The sequence below is a fragment of the Dipodomys ordii genome, unplaced genomic scaffold (assembly GCF_000151885.1).
Source record: "Dipodomys ordii isolate 6190 unplaced genomic scaffold, Dord_2.0 Scaffold14, whole genome shotgun sequence".
Classification (NCBI taxonomy): Eukaryota; Metazoa; Chordata; class Mammalia; order Rodentia; family Heteromyidae; genus Dipodomys; species Dipodomys ordii.
In genome coordinates this window covers 1,679,636-1,698,387 of record NW_012267230.1, presented here as the reverse complement: position 1 = coordinate 1,698,387, position 18,752 = coordinate 1,679,636, and the positions used below count along the sequence as shown (strand labels likewise).

General features: G+C 48.9%; 1 protein-coding gene across 2 annotated transcripts in view; it reads right to left on the bottom strand.

The window, feature by feature from the left end:
• Positions 1–1,391: 1,391 nt before the first annotated feature.
• Scnn1g (sodium channel, non voltage gated 1 gamma subunit) overlaps positions 1,392–18,752 on the bottom strand; it is a 52,226-nt gene continuing 34,865 nt past the window's right edge. For both annotated transcript variants that reach the window (XM_013011770.1, XM_013011771.1), the window contains 8 exons: positions 16,185–16,348; positions 8,877–8,975; positions 6,605–6,722; positions 5,654–5,732; positions 5,509–5,566; positions 5,281–5,342; positions 2,847–2,922; positions 1,392–2,744 (listed from right to left, as the gene is read on the bottom strand). In XM_013011770.1, coding sequence (XP_012867224.1) covers positions 2,364–2,744; positions 2,847–2,922; positions 5,281–5,342; positions 5,509–5,566; positions 5,654–5,732; positions 6,605–6,722; positions 8,877–8,975; positions 16,185–16,348 — 1,037 coding nt within the window. In that variant the 3' untranslated portion in view covers positions 1,392–2,363. The remainder of the gene's footprint in view (positions 2,745–2,846; positions 2,923–5,280; positions 5,343–5,508; positions 5,567–5,653; positions 5,733–6,604; positions 6,723–8,876; positions 8,976–16,184; positions 16,349–18,752) is intronic.

Here is an 18,752-nt window from a genome sequence, read left to right as displayed (position 1 = left end):
GTGGCTCAAGTGGTAGGGCACTAGTCTTGAGCTGAAGAGCTGAGGGACAGTGCTCAGGGCTGAGCCAGGGCAGTCGCTGGGGCACATTGGATGAGGAGGGCGGGTAGAGGAGAAAGGGGCAGCGCGGGGCTCGTAGGAATCAGGCAGGAGTTGGGCAGACACAGCTGGAATCAGGACATGGCACACCCATCTGCCAGGGGCCAATTAAGCCAGAGGCTGGCAGGCTCTTGGGACACGCCCAGCAGCCGCCTTGCTGGAAAGCTTGCTAACCGTGCAATCGTGCCAAAGCTGGTGGATTCTACAAACGTGACCTCCCCCCCCCATGCCAGCTCCCCTCCTCCAGCCTTGGGTTTGGGGGTGGTGGGGTGGAGGAGGAGGAAACTCCTGTCTGGGGAAAGAGATGATCACTTGCCAGTTCCCTGTCTGCACCGGCTACAACCACCGCAGTCCAGCCTGGATGGGAGCCAGGCTCAGCCCCCAAGCTCAGCACCCTGAAACCTGAGCAGCCATTGGCCTTCCCCGTGGAGCCCACTACCCAGGGGAGGGCCAGCCACCCAGGGTCACCATGACCTCCTGCCTGCCTGCTTCCTGGCACAGCTCCTAGCCCTGCCCTGGCCTTGCTTTCCAGCTGCAGGCCTGAGGTGGGAGTGAATTTGGTGTGCACAGGCCTGGGCAGGGCCCCCACAGCCTTCCTCCATGGGGATTTGCTCTGAAATACAGACCTTGCTTATCCCCAGGTGAAGGACTCCCACTTTCTGTCCTGGATCTTAGGGTGCTGAGCCAACATCCTTTCCTACTTCAAATGACATCACTTCAAGGGTGGAGTGATTACAAGGTACCTTATCAGACGCTAGGAAAAGTTGTGAAGCTGGGCGCTAGTGCTTGCACCTGTAATCCTAGTTTCTCAGAAGGCTAAGATCTAAAGATTGTAATTCAAAACCAGCCCGGGCAGGAAAATCCTCGAGATCCATGCCCAGTTCAGCAGGAAAAAGCTGGAAATGGAGTTGTGGTTCAAATACTAGAGTGCTGTTAACCTTGAAGTAGGACAGAGCCTCAGTGCTGAGTTCAAGTGCCAATACTAGCATAAAAATGAACTAATGGAAAACTAAAAGAGCTGTGAAGTCAGATTGCCTGGATTCAAATCCCAATTCTGCAAACTTCTTGGCTATCTTGCTTTGAGCAAGCAGCCTAGCCTCTCTGTACACCTGATGTTTATTTTTTATCTACAAGATGGACCTGTCATACATCCTTAATTGGCTCATCCAAGGGTCAGCAAGCTTTATCTGGAAAGGACCAGAAAGGATTTATTTGTTGGTGTCTGAACCACTCACCTGTACTGAACAGCAGTCACAAGCAATATGCACATGAATGGACAGGGCTGTGTTTCAATAAAACTTTATTTATAGGCCCTGACACTTTAATCTCACATCCTTTTCATGAGTCACAAATATTCTCTTTTGGCTTAGTAGGTATTGTTAGCTATTTAACAATGCTGCACATGCGCACACACATACACACACACATTTTTAGCTCATGGATAAGGACAAGGTTTAGTCTGTGGACAGTCCCTTGCTGTCCCTTTGTCTTCATAAGTGCTTAGAACACCCCAGCTTTTGGGAGGGGGTTGAAGTCAAAGGTGTCCACAGGGCACAAAGCGGGCTATCTGCACGGTGGCTTGTTGAAGGGGCAAGGCTTTGGTGGCGGCCGTGGGAGGTCTGCTTTGGGGTGGTGCTGAGCTGGCCTGTGGAAAAAGCAGCTGAGGGAGGTATGGAGACATCACTTGGCAGGTGTGTCCAGCTGTGCCCTCGAACGAATCCCTTCTGCCAGGTCACCATCTTAGCTGTGAACTCCACAGTCCCGGAGTGGAACACCTCTCTCTGTTGTGCCCCTCCCAAAACACACTCCCAGACCCTGGGCTCATTGCCCAACCTCTATGGCCAGGGCCGGGGCGAGGCCTCCTCCTGTCTTCGGCGTAAGGCAGTGGGTGTCCAGATTTGCTACCTAAAGCCATATCTTGAAGCCCCAGCCTAGGCCAGGAAGGTGGGGGAAGCCCTGAGCTTGGGGTTTAAGAGCATCCTTCTCTCTCCAGACCTAAGGAAGAACACTCAGCTTGGCTTCCACCAAGACTGACCCTCCCCAGACCCATTGCTTCAGCCTCAGTCTCCTGGGCATGCTCAGTGTGGACCACAGGCTCTCGCTCCTCTCGGCCTGATCACATGTGAGAATGATAGGCAGAGCCCAGCAGGGCCCACCTGGTTCTCAGGAGGCCCCCTCAGCTTGGGGGGACCAGGGCTAAGTCCTTAGACCCCTCTCCCCCACCTACAGTGGGTGGTCCTGATCACCCAGTCTTGTCCCATCCTGCCTCAGGATTCACTAGGCAGCTGGGTGTCCGTGAGCTGGTGGGAAAAGGCTCTCTCCAAGTGCAAGGTGTTGTATGTGGGAGGTGGTGTGCCCGGCACCTGGGCATCCGGGGCTGGAGGCAGGCGCATGGCGGAGGTAAATGTGGGCAAATCATTGTCTATATCGAGGGCTGGGTTGTCCTGGCCCTGCTGGCTGGCTGCAGTCTCAGAGCCGGAGGGTGCCTGCTTCTGGGCCCACCACTCCTTGGCTTTCTGCCACTGGCGGCGAGCAATGATGGAGAAGAAATCGATGAAGAAGACCTCGATGATTTCGATCACGCAGACGACGGAGCAACTCATCCAGAGGCCCAGCTGGCCACCAAAGTTAGACAGGAGCATCTCGATCTGTAAGACAGCCCCAGATCCACCCTCAAGAGGAGCCCCATGCCACCAGGACCCACCCTGACTGGCCAGATTGATGCACACGTTCACAAGACCAGAACTCACACTGTTGGCTGGACTCTCCATGATGGATCTCTGGTTCAGATCTTTGTAGAATATCAAGAGTTTGGCCAGGTCAGTCCTGTAAAAATTGCACCAGGGAGAGCTCAGGTGAGTCAGGAGTCTTGGCATTGTGCTGGATGCCCGACCCCTCCCCACCCAGCCCTCAGCACCCCAGGTTCTGAGTTCCCTGCATCCGTAATATAAGAACCTGTCTGTGGGGCTTTTCCTTTCTCCTAGAGCTTATCCCTAGCCTGGTTCTGGGTCTCAGGATTACATACATAATGGTATATATTCCACAACTATTTTCACCTTCCAGATTAAGTCAGCACACCTGCCATCTCCCGCAACAGATGGCTCTTCATCAAAGTGACATTGGTAATTATTTGATCACAATCTCAAATATGTATAGGGAATGAGGAAGACTTGTGGGGTACGGCCATAGGAGTGATACCCAGCTAGCATGTATTAAGTACTTCCTGGGTTTACAAGCTTTGTTCAAAACAAAACAAGAACAAAAACAACAATTTCTTAAAACTCTTTCTATGAACTAACTCATTTAAGTTTCACCACCTCTGTGGGTAGGAAGGGAAGTGTGTTCTAATCATCTTCCCCTGCCCCTGCCACCAGCCCATTTCACAGAAGTGTAAATGGAGACCCAGGTTGGTTAAAGAATCTGACAATTGCATCGCTAACATTTAGCTGAGACAAACATCGAATCCCCCACAGCCCTGGCTCCATTCAGACCCATCTCCACAGTGTGGTGGCACACGCCAATGCCCAGGCTCATTCTGAAGCTGCAGCTATTACTTAGATGGTTGGCACAGTGTAAGGATTGAAGTTCATGATTTTTTGGGCATTTTGATCTTTTCTGGAATGCTGGAAATCTGGGAGTGGGGTGTTTTGATTTGGCCTAGGGTGTCATTGGTTTGCAAACCAAGTTTGCCAAAGCTTGACCTAAGTCTATTTGTATCACTAGAACACAAACCCCTTGAGGGAAGATGCCACGGGTGCTTGGTTACTTGGTGCCCCCAGGAGCCACACAACACCTAGTGTCCGCCCGATGTTCAAGTGTCCTCATGCCCCAGGACAGGGCCCTGGGAGATGGTGATGGTCCAAGCCATGCCCTCACTGTCTGAACCAGATCTCTCCCATCATAGCTGGCCCCTGTCCAGCCTGGTTGAGTGTTTGCTAACGTTCCCTTGGAAATAACTCAAGAGGGATTAGAAATTCTAAGTTGTGCTATATCAGTAACCATGAGATACATTTTCTGGGCTATGATCAATATTTTTTACAAAATTAAATAGACTGAGAGATGTGTGTTGAAAGGGATACTCAAAGTATTAGCCAACTGGGGTGACCTGGGTATCAATGAGGCATGTTAGCTCGTGGGAGCTTTGGAATGGCTACACACTCAGCCTTCCTGCATCAGGAACTTTCAGACCTGTGTGTTCAAATGACAGTGCTTGGGAGAATTTCAGAAAATAATCTGCATCTGTCCCGAATATGTACAGACCCCTTCCCTCCCTCCCTCATTCCCTCCCTCCCTCCTTCCCTCCCTTCCTCCACTCTTCCTTCCTTCCTTCCTTCCTTCCTTCCTTCCTTCCTTCCTTCCTTCCTTCCTCCCTCCCTCCTTCCCTCCCTACCCTCCCTCTTTCTATTCTAGTACTGTGACTTGAACCCAGGGCCTCACACTCTTGCTTGGCTTTTTTCTTTTTACTTAAGGATGCCATTCTACCACTTGAGCCGTGTCTCCATTCCAGGCATTTTGCTGGTTTAATTGGAGATAAAAGTCTCTCAGATTTGTCTCCCAGGCTGGCTTTGGACCTTGAACTTCTCAGATCTCAGCCTTCTGAGTAGCTAGGATGACAGGCGTAAGCAACCAGCACCTGGCTACAAACTTTGTCTTGTCATTACCTTCAATAAACAAGCTGATACAGCAAGTCTTTACATAACATTTGCATCATGTTATGTATCCTGAGCAAACTAGAGATGCCGGCCTTAAAGGTACAGGCGGATGTGGTAGGTTCCATGCAAACGCCCTACTATTTTGCATGAGGGATTTGAGCATCCTGGGAGGGGGAGGGCCTCAGAACTAATCCTGCGAGAATACCCAAAGACAGCTGTGAACAACTGGTTGGGCCCAAGGTACAGGAACCATCTGAGCGTTTGCTGAGTGCTTTGTGCATCATGAGGAAATAGTGTGGCCAGTTCGGTTGTATTTCAACTAGGACTTCAGTGCGTTACAATGTACAAAGTATTGCAGGAGGCGGATCACAGTGAAAGGAAAGTCAGGGCTGGGCCTGGCTCACGATCGGGAGCTTGATAAATATTTGTTGACGGAATGATTGAAAGACTAGGCGAGGGCTGGGTAATGAGGAAACAGAGGAAGAGCTGGGGGACTCAGGCAAGAGGGAAATGGGCAGAGAGGTCAACTTACTTGTTGAGCTTTTTGTTTATTTGCTGGCCTTGGTCCCGGATGAGAACAGGCAGCAACCATTTCTGTGATGGAGAAAGAAAGAAAGAGGATGGGACCTGGGATGTCCGCTGCCCTCCCCCCACCTCTGCCACTGCTCCCCCTCTCCTCAGGCAGAGAGCCCCCCCTCCTCTTGGGGCCACCCCAAAGTCAGAGGATGACAAGGACAGTCAGAAAAAGAGTAGAACTGACCTCAGAGACTTCAGATGGCCACCGGGCAAGGCTGGTGGTCAGGGTCCATTCCTTAAAGCTTAAGGAGAGGAATAGAATGATCGTGGGTGGCTCAGGGTACCCAGCCCTGCCCTCCTCCCCACGCCCTGCCCAGGCCCACACTTACCTGCAGGTTTCCCTGCACACCGACTGGCAGCCCAGCTCTTCCCGGACAAAAGCCTGGTACAGCTTGTAGTAGCAATACACTGACAGACACAGGACACAGCAGAGTGAGCACAAGAGTCATGGTACCTTTCCTGAGGGTCCCAGGCCACCCCAGGAACCCCACCCCACCCTTGCTTCATTAGCCCTCCTCTCATTTTCTGCAGACATTGGCTCTCTGGAAGCCAGCACTGGTCTGTGATTTGGGGGAAAACAGAATACGGGTGGCGTTGAACACAGATGGCTCAGGCCTACATTCCTAGTTACAGATGAGGTACAGATCTGAGGACAGAGGTTCAAAGCTAGCCTGGGCAGGAAAGTCTGTAGGACTCTTATCTCTAATTAACCAGCAAAAAGCCAGAAGTGTGGCTCAAGAGGTAGAGTGCCAGGCCGGAGCAAAAATAGTTAAAGAATAGCATCAAGGCCCTGAGTTCAGGCCCTAGGATTGGCACCTCCATTCTCACACTAGTATTGAAAGTCGCAAAAGGAGTGAGATAAGGTTCAAGCAGCCTTTGGCCTGGGTCCAGTTCTGTTATTCCTTTGGCTATGTTAGCTCGGGCAAGCTGCTTCACTTCTGGGCACTGTCCCTGACGGGTTTTTTCCCCCCTCAAGGCTAGTGCTCTACCAGTTTGAGCCATAGCTCCATGTCCAGTTTTCTGCTGGTTAATTGGAGATAGGAGTCTCATGGACTTTCCTGCCCCAGCTGGTTTTGAACTGTGAGCCTCAGATCTCAGCCTCCTGAGTAGCTAGGATTACAGGTGTGAGTTGCAGGCATCTAGCATCTAGTGAGCATCTTATACCTCCCTTAAGGAAAAAGGTAATGGGGTAGAACAGAGGTGTGTCTCAGGATAGAGCCCGGTGCTGACTAGCTGCTCCCTCTCCTGGAAGGTACACTGTTGGGGGGTGGCACACTCACTCCAGTTGGGGTGTTGTTGGTAATTGCAGTAGTTGGCGCCTGGAGGAAGAGGCTGGCTGTACTGAGCACATCCACACTTCTTTACCATTTTTGTCTGGAAGCATGAGTATAGGCAGATCTGAAAGAGAAAAACCCAAGATGCTCTGAGTTACCTCCCTGCTCTACCTATCCCTGGGGGCCCAGGGACTACTGCATGCGCCCACCTCCTCCCCCTCTGCTGAGAATCTGGACTGAATCGTGCAGATCAGGTTGAGCCAAGGTTCATTCTCTATGGCAAGAGTGCTGATCCCCACCCCCAAATCGAGAAAAGTAACAACCTCCAAGACATGGATGGAAGCTGGGTGCTGGTGGCTCACACCTGTAATCCTAGTGCTGGTGGCTCACACCTGTAATCCTAATGCTGGTGGCTCACACCTGTAATCCTAGCTACTACTCAGAGGGCTGAGATCTAAGGATGAGGGTTTGAAACCATCCTGGACAGCCACATCTGTAAGACTCTTCAGTTCACTGGCAAAAAAAAAACAAGCCAGAAGTAGAGGTTTGGCTCAAGTGCTAGCCTAGAGTGGAAAAAGTCAAGGAAGCAAAAGTGCAAGGCATTGAGTTTAAGCCCGAGCTCTGGCACCAGTAAAAGAGAGAGGGGTGAGGGGGAGGAATAAATAAACAAATAAAAAGAAGGAAGAAAGGAAGAGAAAAAGAACAAAGGGAAAGAAACACATTCCAATCCCCAGATCCATGCCCTCCCCACTAGAAGATCAGAAGCCATCAAAACTACCAAGACATTAATGCATCAAAGCTAACCGCAGGCAGCCGCCCCGAAGTCAGATGTTCTGGTTCTAATCTTCTTCTTGCCACCTACCTGCTATGTGGCCCTAAGCCAGCCACTTGACTTTAATGATTCTTTCCTTTCTTCCTCTTTGAAACAAGAGCAATGATACCTCTTTCCTCAGATTAGTATGAGCACGTGTTGTATCGACGAGTTTGAACCTGGCTAGCTTAGCACTAAATATATTTTTCTAACGAGCTTACTTTTCCTTTGGGGCTTAAAGTCCCTATTATAAACAGTCTCCAGCTAACAGTTCCTTTTTATTTACTTATTTAGTTTTCTAAACGGGAAGGTTTATTTATTGGAGGGGAGGTTTGGTGGGAAGGTTTGTTGTTATTGTTGTTGTTGTTGTGTATGTGTTTGTGTCTGCGCGTGCACTAAACTTGGGGCTCCAACTCAGGGCCTCGGCCCTGTCCCTGAGCTTTTTTGTTCAAGGCTAATGCTCTACCACTTGAGCCACAGTTCTGCTTCTAGCTTTTTGGTGATTACTTAGAGCTAAGAGCCTCATGGACTTCCCTGCCTGGGCTAGGCTTTGAACATGATCCTCAGCTCTCAGCCTCCTAAGTAGTTAGGATTACAGATGTGAGCCACTGGTGCCTGGTTTATAAAAGACCCTTTTATACAGTGTCTACACAATCTCCTAGCATTGTGATGGGAGGGGCTCAGTGCAGAGGGCAGCTGATCACTCTCCTGTGTCTGGATGATTGATCTGCATGGAGACCAATTGCAGCTCTCCAAGGATGGAAAAGGAGACTTAAGAGCTCATCCCTTATTGCATTTGAGAGCCAGAAATTGCAGTTCATTCAGGGCCCAGTGACAAATATAAGTCACGAATGAGTGAGAACATCCTTGGCTTATTTAATGGCGTGGCTGCTCTCCTTGCTTGTTTTGCTGGAATCTGGGCTCCAGGATCGCCAGATCGTCTTGTTTTCCGAGACAAGCTGGAAATCGGTCTTTTCTTGTGACTGACTTTCCCTCATTTTCAACTATCATCCAGGTTAGACTCTGATGTGCAGCCGGCAGAGGCCCCAGAGCGGATCCAAGGGACGTGACTTGATCTGCCCACCCGTGAATGAGGGACACACAGCAACTGGTGAGCCAAACACTTCGACCCCTCTGCCTATCACTCCCCGACTCGCTTCCCTCCCACCCCTCACCTGCCAAGGTCTCGATTTAGCCAGCGGCTGGTCTCGGCTGTACATTGTGTTCCCCACAAACCTCAGTGAATCAATTAAGCTCTGGTTACGGAGGATTTGGAAGAGGACTGGAACCAGCCAGCATCATTTGTTCACATTTTGAGGCCTTTGGACAAACCCCAGGGCTCCTCACCCCAGTTCCTGGTACCAGCCACACCTCAGCCCAGGGAGAACTTGTCTCCTGGGTCCAAGCCACAAACCAGGACTAGGTTCAACCACATCCCCGCCCCTCCCACCCCCCCACAGGCCATACCTGGAGGGAATAAGCAGCCTTGTAAATGTTCTTGACCGGAACGTCACTCCCGTCCTCTGTGCACTGGCTGTAGGGTTCGCTCAGCTTGAACGACTCCGTCTGCAATCAAAGAGACCCCCATTCATCCCTGCCCCAGGGGAAAGGGAGATCTCCAATGGGAGGGTTCCCTGGTAGCCAGGGGGCCATACTGTTGTTTCTTTCACAAAACAATGTGACATTGGCTGGGCACAGGTGGCGCACCCCTGTCATCCTAGCTACTCAGAAGGTTGAGATCTGAGGATTGCGGTTCAAAGCCAGCCCAGGCAGGAAAGTCCGTTGAGACTCTTACCTCCAATAAGTCACCAGAAAACTGGAAGTGGCGCTGTGCCTCAAAGTGTTAGTGCAGTAGATGTGAGCAAAAAGAGCTCAAGGATAGCGCCCAGGTCCTGAGTTCAGGCCCCGTGACCACCACCAATGACACAAACAAGACACAGCGAAATCCCCAAAGATCGAAGGTGATGGATTCCCTGATCTTATGAAGCTTCCATTCTAGATACATCCGTGATGCTGGGTAGAGAGACTAGAAGGCTTGGGAGGATCCGGATCAATCCATAGAGTGACTGAGCAGGCATCCCTGACAAAGAGCTTTGTCTCGTGGTCAGCTCAAATGTGAAATGGTAAGAAAAAGCTAGATTTGTGGACAGATGGGGGAAGAACAGACAGAAGGAGGCTGGAGGCAGGAGAGGCCAGGACAGCACCACAGCCAAACAGAGGAACCCAGGGAGATGATGTCAGAGGTGGGGGGGGGGAAGGCAGGGGAGGCCAGATGAAGCCCTGCTGAGAAGTCTGGATTTGGCCTTCTGAGGGATAGGTAAGCCATTGGCCAATCCATGAGACTGGGCCAGGAAGGACCAGGAGGATATATGGGGACAATCCCCTGTCTGGGGATCATCTCTCTCTCTTTTGTTGATTGTGGGGCTTGAACTCAGGGCCTGAGCACTGTCCCTGAGCCCTTTTATTCAAGGCTAACACTCTACCACTTAACAGCCTCAGCTCCGCATCTGGTTTGCTGGTGGTTCACTGAAGATAAGAGTCTCATGGACTTGCCTTCCCTGGGTTGGCTTCAAGGGAAGCTTTGGGTCAAGTGGTAGAGTATCAGTCTTGAATAAAAAAGCTAAGGGACCATGCACAGATCCTGAGTTCAAGATCCAGGAAGCCACACAAACACACACACACACACACACACACACACACACACACCCTCCAAAGAGATCCAATGAAGGGAGGGTTTCCTCAATAGTGGCATTCCCCCTTCCTCCAGTAGAAATCAGTCCACGCCATTCATTTCCTCAGCAACCATCCACCATTCTACCTATTGTGCCTTGCTTTCTGTCCCATTTCTTCTGCCAATGGCTCTGGTGACCTCTTGCCAAACCCAGGAAGGTGAGTGGCGATGGCTCTTGACTTTGCGTGACCTCTCAGCGGCATTTGTCACCTTTGGTCTTACCTTCTTTCATTTCCCTGACACTACCTGTTCCTGATTCTCTGTCTCAGTCATCCATTGTCCTTCTGCTAAGCCCCGAATGTTGGCCTGTGTAAAGGTTCTGTGTCCGTCTTGAGTGAGGGTATTTATTTCCACTTCTAGAATGACCTCCTGTGTTCTGGCTCACAGCACCTGCTACTGGATACTTTATCTTCACTTTGTTTTCCCAGAGGCACAACAAACTGGGTATGTCCTGAATGGAAGCAGTCCTCATCTCCCCGAGTATTCTGGACCTCCTCTTGTACTCCTTAATTCAGAGGCGGATTTAAATACTCCTTGGATTTTCCTGGCTTTACTCGCTCACATCCTACTACATTCACACTGGACCATCTCCAAACCCACCCCTTCTGCATCTTCACAGTCATTGCCTCCTAGCAGCAACTCATCCATTTTCTGGAAAGTCTGTGAATGTGCTACCTGCCAGAAGTCTTCCATCTATCCGCTCAATCAAGCATTCAGACATCTACTCATCTACCCGTTCACCCATCCACCTATCCATCCATATATCTGTATAAACAACCACTCATCCATCCACCAACTCATCCATCTACCCATTCACTCATCTACCCATTCATACATCCATTCACCCATCCATCCATCCATTCAAATATATACTCAACCACTAATCTATCCACCCATTGATCTATTCATTCACCTACCCATCCATTCATGCATGCATGCACCCATCCATTGTCCTGCAGCTATCCATCCATGTGGCTAATACATCCATGTATCCATGCATCCATTCGTCCAATATTGACTGATGATAAACTATAAAAATTAAGCCTCAAATGAGTCAAACAAAGCCTTCATTTCCACAGAGATTGGAACTGTATCACAAAGATGTTGGTTTTTGCTTCCCCCCCTCCCTTTTTGTGTATTACTGGGGTATGGACTCAGGACCTTGTGCTTGCTAGGCAGGTATTTTACCACTTGAGTCATACCCCCAGCCCTATTTGCTTTAGTTATTTTTCCCCATAAAGTCTCATGGTTTTTTGCCCAGGCCAGCCTGGATGGACTTTGATCTTCTACCTCCATTTCTTGAGTCACTGGGATTACAAGCAAGGAACACCACACCTGGCTTGTTTTTGCCTGACTTGCCTCAAAGAGAAGTCCTCTCATCTCATCCTCCTGAAAATTGTCTCACTCTTTTTTTTTTTGTCAGTCTTGGGGCTTGAACTCTGGGCTTGGATACTGTCCTGCAGCTCTTCAGCTCAAGGTGAGTGCTCTACCACTTGAACCACAGAGCCACTTCTGGTTTTCTGAGTGATTTATTGGAGATAAGAGTCTCGTGGACTTCCCTGCCCAGGCTGGCTTTGAACTCGATCCTCAGATCTCAGCCTCCTGAATAGTTAGGATTACAGGTGTGAGCCACTAGCACCCAGCTTGTCTTCTCTCTTAAAAATAAAATCTCTCAGGCTGGGAAGGTGGCTCAGTGGTAGAGTGCTTGCCTTGCATGCATGAGGCCCAGGGTTCAATTCCTCAGCACCACATAAGCAAAAAGAAAAAAGCCAGAAGTGGTGCTGTGGCTCAAGTGGTAGAGCACTAGCCTTGAGCTGAAGAGCTGAGGGACAGCGCCCAGGCCTAGAGTTCAGGCCCCATGACCAGACCACCCACCAAAAAAAAAAATCTCTCCAAGAAGGCTCTCTGTTGTGTTCATGTTTGAATTTTCAATGCTTTCAACAAATAAGGAAAGATTGTTAACTAGTGACTTAAGTCTGAATACACTTATTAAAAATAAATTAATTCAGCCAAGCGCAAGTAGCTCCCACCTGTAGCCCTAGCTACTCCTAAGGCTGAGATCTGAGGAATGCAGTACAAAGCCAGCCTGGGCAGGAAAGTCCATGAGACTCTTAACTCCAATTAACCACCAAAGAATACCCAGAAGTGGAGGTGTGATTCAAGTGGTAGAATTCAAGTGGCTTTGAGCACAGAAAAAAGTCAGGAACAGTGCTCAGGCTCTGAGTTAAAGCCCCAGGACTGGTACAATAAATAGATAAATAAAATAAGGAATGCATAAATAAATAAATTTATTAATTAATGTGAAAATAATGAAGTATCTCCTTGCTGATCTCTTTGCAACCTCTATGTTTTTGTTATTGTCCTAAATAACACAAATCATTCTGAGGGACCCTGCTCTGTAACTTTGAATTTTTTTACATTTCAAACTTGAGGTCGCAGAAATTCTCTTCACTTAGTGAAGAGAATATGCCAGGTGCTGGCAGCTCACACTTGTAATTCTAACTACTCAGGAGGCTGAGATCTGAGGATTGTGGTTTCAAGCCAGCCTGAGCAGACAAATGAAGAGACTGTCAAAAAGCCAGAAATGGAGGCATGGGTCAAGTAGTGGAGCACCAGTCTTGAGCTAAAAAGCCAAGCCAGATCAGGAAGCCCTGAGTTCAAGCCCCCATACCAGGACGAACAATAACAAACAAGCAAAATAAGTAAATAATAAAAGCAAAATAAGTAAATAACAAATACAAAACAATAACCCTGTCAGCCAGGCACCAATGGTTCGCGCCTATAATCCTGCTATTCAGGAGGTTGAGAGCTGAAGATCGAGGTTCAAAGCCAGCCCGGGCAGGAAAGTCCGTGAGACTCTTATCTCCAATCAACTGCCAAAAAAGCCAAAAGTGGAGCTTTGACTTAAGTGGTAGAGTGCTAGACTTGAGAGAAAAAAATCACCCAAAGACAGCATTCAGGCCTGAGTTCAAGCCTTGGGACTCTCTCTCTCTCTCTCTCTCCTCTCTCTCTCCTCCTCTCTCTCTCTCTCTCTCTCTCTCTCACACACACACACACACACACACACACAAAGTAACATTGTCTCTGAATAGCATTCCTTGAGTACCTTCTTCCATTAAAAAGAAAGACCAAAAGAAAGTAGAAAGACAGAAAGAAGAAAGGAAAGAGAGAGAGAAAGAAAGAAAGAGAGAGAAAGACAGAAAGCCCACCCAGGTGAGCATGTCCTTCAAATGGTTTCAAGCCAGCCTGAGCAGACAAATGAAGAGACTGTCAAAAAGCCAGAAATGGAGGCATGGGTCAAGTAGTGGAGCGCCAGTCTTGAGCTAAAAAGCCAAGCCAGATCAGGAAGCTAGCCTGGGCAGGATATTCTATGTCCTCCATGATACTTGGAGGCGGGGCTTTGGCAGTGGTTAGGGCTAGATGAGGTCATGAGGGACCCTCACCGTGGCACTAGTGTCTTTGGAGGAGGAAGACTTGAGCAATGGGTTCATTCACCACTGTGTTATGGTAAAGTCTGCGGCTCTTCCCAAGTTCCAGTACCCTCAACTTCCCAACCTCCAGAATTTCCATCCAAACCAACCTCTGTTCATTATGTCCACCAGTTTAAGGCATTTGCACACAAAACGGATCGAGACATCCGTGGTGTGCCCGCATTCAGCCTGTATGGTGGAGGTCAACTCATTGGGTCTTTTCTTACTGTTGATCTTCTCTCTCTATTGGACTTGAGGCTCCATCAGGCCTGGGACAGAGCTTCACAGGGTTCCTGGGCCGAACACAGAGGAGGTGCTCAGAAAAATTAGTACTGAGTGGAAAAATGATGGCTGGATAGCCAGGCTTCCGATGTCAGCTGTGTCATTTCACTCAATGCAAAACCATGTGTTTTGGGCTAGATGGGCCTTTTGTATCATCTCACGTCTGCTCTCAGAATTGCTCCCAAGTTCTAGCATGGTTTTGGTTTTGTTGTACCTGTCCTGGGGCTTGAACTCAGGGCCTGGGCATTGTCCCTGAGCTTTTGTCCTCAAGGTTAGTGCTTTACCATTTGAACCACTGCTCTACTTCTGGCTTTTGGTGGCTCATTGGAGATGAGATTCTCCTGGGCTTGCCTGCCTGGGCTAGTTTTGAACTGTGATCCTCAGATCTCAGACTACTTGAGTAGCTAGGAGTAAAGATGTGAGACACCAGTGCCTGATACTGGCATGATCTGCGTTTGTTTGTTTGCTTACTTTTGTAGTGCTAGATGGATCTCAGGGGCCTTGGGCATGCTAGTCAAGTGCTCTGTCACTGAGCTGCAATCCCTAGGAAACAGCTCAAGTTTCTAAAGTTTTCCAAGAGTGCAGTCTGTTATAATGACTGCAGGGGGTTGGGTCATTTTGAGAAAGATTCCAGGCTAGCCCAATTGGCACTGATGAGCAACTAGATTGAGAAAGCACTGCTCTGGAGGCTGTTTGTGAAGTGGGGCATGCTGGATCATTTAATGTGAGCCATCCAATCTAGACATAAATAAAACATGAAGGGATAGTCCACAATGAAACTGTCTAACACACACACACACATACACACACACACACAAAACAAACAAACATATACATGTGAACAAATGTCACTAAGAAGAAATGCAGCCCAAGCACTGGGGCTCACACCTGTAATCGTAGCTACTCAGGAGGCTGAGATCTTAGTGACAATCACAGTTCAAAGCTAGCCTGGGCAGGATATTCTATGAGACTCTTATCTCTAATAAACCAGCAAAAGCTAGATGTGGAGTTGTGGCTCAAGTGGCAGAGCACCAGCCTTGAGTAAAGTAAGCTTAAGGAACAGCGCCCAGGCTCTGAGTTCAAACACCAGAATGAACACTGACCAAGAACTGCATAGAAGTCCCATTGGATTCATGTGTCCAGTGATAGATCTGAGTGTTCTCCACAGCCAATGGGATCAGAGAAGGTCAGAGACTTAAAGGATTCTGGGTAACAGAGATGAACCGAATGAGATTGTGATAGGCAAATTAGACCTTTGATGGGTGCATGCAGTCATAATATTCAATAGACATATGTGAAAATGGAGCCAGGGAAGTTGAGGGGAGGGGTGGGGTCGGGAGAGATGGGGGAGGATGCTGGAAGGCGTGACATGGATCTAGGTGCCCTGAATTCACACACTGACATGTTGAATCCAAACCCTTTTGTAGAACTATTTAGACATAATACCAAAGAAGTACAAACGAAAGTTTAAATAAATAGACCTTTGAAAGCCTGAGAACTTCCCATTCATCTTAGGCAGTTGCTTAGAGGTCCTAGCTGGCCCTGGTTTGCTCTGGCTGGCCAGAAAGGCTGTTAATTTGGTCTCTTTGTGTTATGGACTAATATGTCTGAAGCTTTGTCTCCTCGCTTGTAAGTTCTATAAGCACTAGCATTTCTTTTTCTGCAGTTTGGGGACTTGAACACAGAACCTGGGCACTGTTCCCTAAGCTTTCTTTCCTTTTTTTTTTTTTTCTCAAGGCTAGCATTCTACCACTTAGCTTTCTGTTTTCTACCACTTAGCTTTTTATGCTCAAATCTGGCCTTTCCTGACTTGAGCCACAGCTCCACTTGCAGTTTTTTGGTGGTTAATTGGCAATAAGAGTCTCAGGGACTTTCCTGCCTAGGCTGACTTGAAACTCTGATCCTCAGATTTCAGTCTCCTCAATAGCTGGGATTACAGGCGTGAGCCATTGGCGGCCTGGCTATCCTGTTATTATTATTATTATTATTAGCCAGTTGTGGTGTTTGAGCACTGTCCCCTGAGCTTTCTTCTCAAAGCTAGTGCTCTACCACTTTGAGACACAGCACCACTTTTGGTTTTCTTGGTGGTTAATTACAGATAAGAATCTCACAGACTTTCCTGCCCTGGCTAGCTTCCAACTGTGATCCTCAGATCTCAGCCTCCTGAGTAGCTAGGAATATAGGCATGAGCCACCAGCATCCATCTTATCTTTTTCTTTTTAAATTCTTTCCCCCAGGAGCATATTAGCTATCCTCCACTCTGAGTCTAAGCAGACTGGAATTTTCTCTTACCAGGTGCATTCCTATGGAGGTTGACATCGCGGTCTCGATCTCTGTCCCCACGTCTTCGATGAAGGGGTACTCGTTCTGCCGGTGGATCAGCACTTTAGCTCCAGTGGAGGACACCAGGTAGGGGTTGTATTCCTCCTCGTTGATGTACAGAATCACCTGTAGCCCTGAAAGACAAGACAGGGCGCAGAGGTCACCAGCCAGCAGGGTCAAAGGAAACATTCTCTCTGAGTGATAGTGGCTGAGGTTTGAGGATTGTGGTAAAAAGCCAGTTGGGGCAGGAAGTCTGTGAGACTCATATTTCCAATCAACCATCAAAAAGCTCAAAGTGGAGTTGTGGTTCAGGTCATAGAATGCCAGACCTGAGCAAGAAAAGCTAAGCTTAGCTGGGCACTGGTGGCTCACGCCTGTCATCCTAGCTTCTCAAGAGACTGAGATCTGAGGATCGTGGTTCAAAGCCAGCCCAGGCAAGAAAGTTTGTGAGACACTTATTTCCAATTAACCGCCAGAAAACCACAAGTAGAGCTGTGGCTCAAAGTGGTAGAGCTTTGAGCAGAAAAGCTCAAGGACAGTGCCCAAGCCTTGAGTTCAAGGCCCACAAACAACAAAACCACAGCAACAACCACAAAAACTGGCAATGTGAGACCTTGAGTTCAAGACTCAGTACCAGCGTGTGCATGCATGTGCACGCTCTCTCTCTCTCTCTCTCTCTCTCTCTCTCTCTCTCTCACACACACACACACACACACACACACACACACACTTTGTTGGTGCATTGGGAAGCTCAAACCCAAGACTGGACAGCTTCCAGAAATGGAAAGGCCCAGGAGGGTAGGACTTGCTGGGTGCTAGTAGTTCATGCCTTTAATTCTAGCTACTAAGGAGGCTGAGGATCACAGTTTGAAGTCCGCCTGGGTAGGAAAGTCTGTGAGACTCCTACCTCCAATTAACCAGCCCAAACGCTGGAAGTTGAGCTATGGCTCAAGTGGAAGAGTCAAAAAGTTCAAAGACAGCAAGCACCGAGGCCCTCAGTTCAAGCCCCAGTACCCCACCCCCTCCACACACACACACACACACACACACGTTCCATTTGTGTAAGAGGTTGTTTTTTTTTTTTGGGTCCGGTCATGGGGCCTGAACTCTGGGCCTGGGCACTGTCCCTCAGCTCTTCAGCTCAAGGCTAGCGCTCTACCACTTGAGCCACAGCGCCACTTCCGGCTTTTTTCTTTTTGCTTATGTGGTGCTGAGGAATCGAACCCAGGGCCTCATGCATGCAAGGCAAGCGCTCTACCACTGAGCCACCTTCCCAGCCCTAATGTAGGAGTTTTTGAGAATTCCTTCTATCACTACTTCCCTATAAAAGAACAGCTGTGACCTGGGTCTGATGGTGTAATAGCAATTCTGCTAATAGTGCTCAACAAGAATGATAATAAGTGGCACTTACTCAGTGTTTCATATATGCAAGGCTGAGCTGTGTCCTCTCAATCCCTGTATGGAAGCCCTATCCTCCAATTGGAGGAGGTTTGGAGAAAGCCCTTGAGTTAAGATTAAGGGGAGTCTTAAAGGTGTGGCCGCAATCTGATAGCATGTGTGCCCTTCCTAACCCAGGGAGAAACATCCCAGCAGACTCTCTCCACCTGTCTCGTCTCTCTCCCTCCACTTGCAGTGACAGGAAAGGCCAGGTGAGGGCCTGGAAGAAGACAGAGGCCTGCAGCCCAAGGGCAGAAGAAACCAAATTTGCCAGCACCATGATCCTGGGCTTCTGGTCTCTGTTCACCATGAGAAATAAATGCCTGTTACCTAGGCAACCAAGTCTCATGTGTGTGTGTGTGTGTGTGTGTGTGTGTGTGCGCGCGCGCATGCGTGCCTTTACCCTAGGGCTTGAACTTTAGGGCTTGAACTCAGGGGGCCTGGGCACTGTCCCTGAGCTTTTATGCTCAAGGCCAGCATTCTACCACTGGAGCTGCAGCTCCACTTCTGTTTCTTTGCTGGTTAATTGGAGATAAAGAGTCTCATGAATTTTTCTGGTAGGGCTGGGTTTGAACAATGAGCCTCAGATCTCAGCCTCCTGAGTAGCTTGGATCACAGGTATCATGGAGGATTTTGCTATGGTCTCTTAAGCAGACAGAGAGTGTGTTCAGGGCCTTGCTCTAACCTCTTGGCCTACTTAAGTCCCCTCCTTTGTGGGGACAGAGTCTCACTCTGTCCATGAAGATGAAGGGCCGTAACCTGACCAAGGCTGCACAGCAAGAGGCACAGCTGGAGTTTGGCTCCAAAACCTGTGCTGTTCACTAAGCTAAAGTAAGTCTATCTGGCTAATGTCCTCATCAGCCACCTGCATGGTGGCTTAAACTCCAACTGGGCCCTTCAACCAGAGTGCAGTGGTTTCCCAGCAGGGAGTGGAGGCAGCGGTGTCTCTGCGCCTCTTTCAAAGATAAAGAAGAGAAGCCCAAAAGGAAAGCAAAGATTGGATGCGGTGCCCATACCTGTAATCCCAGCTACAAGGGAGGTGAGGGTGGAGGACTGAGGTTTAAAGGCAGCTCAGGGAAGCGGAGGAAGAAGAAGAAGAAG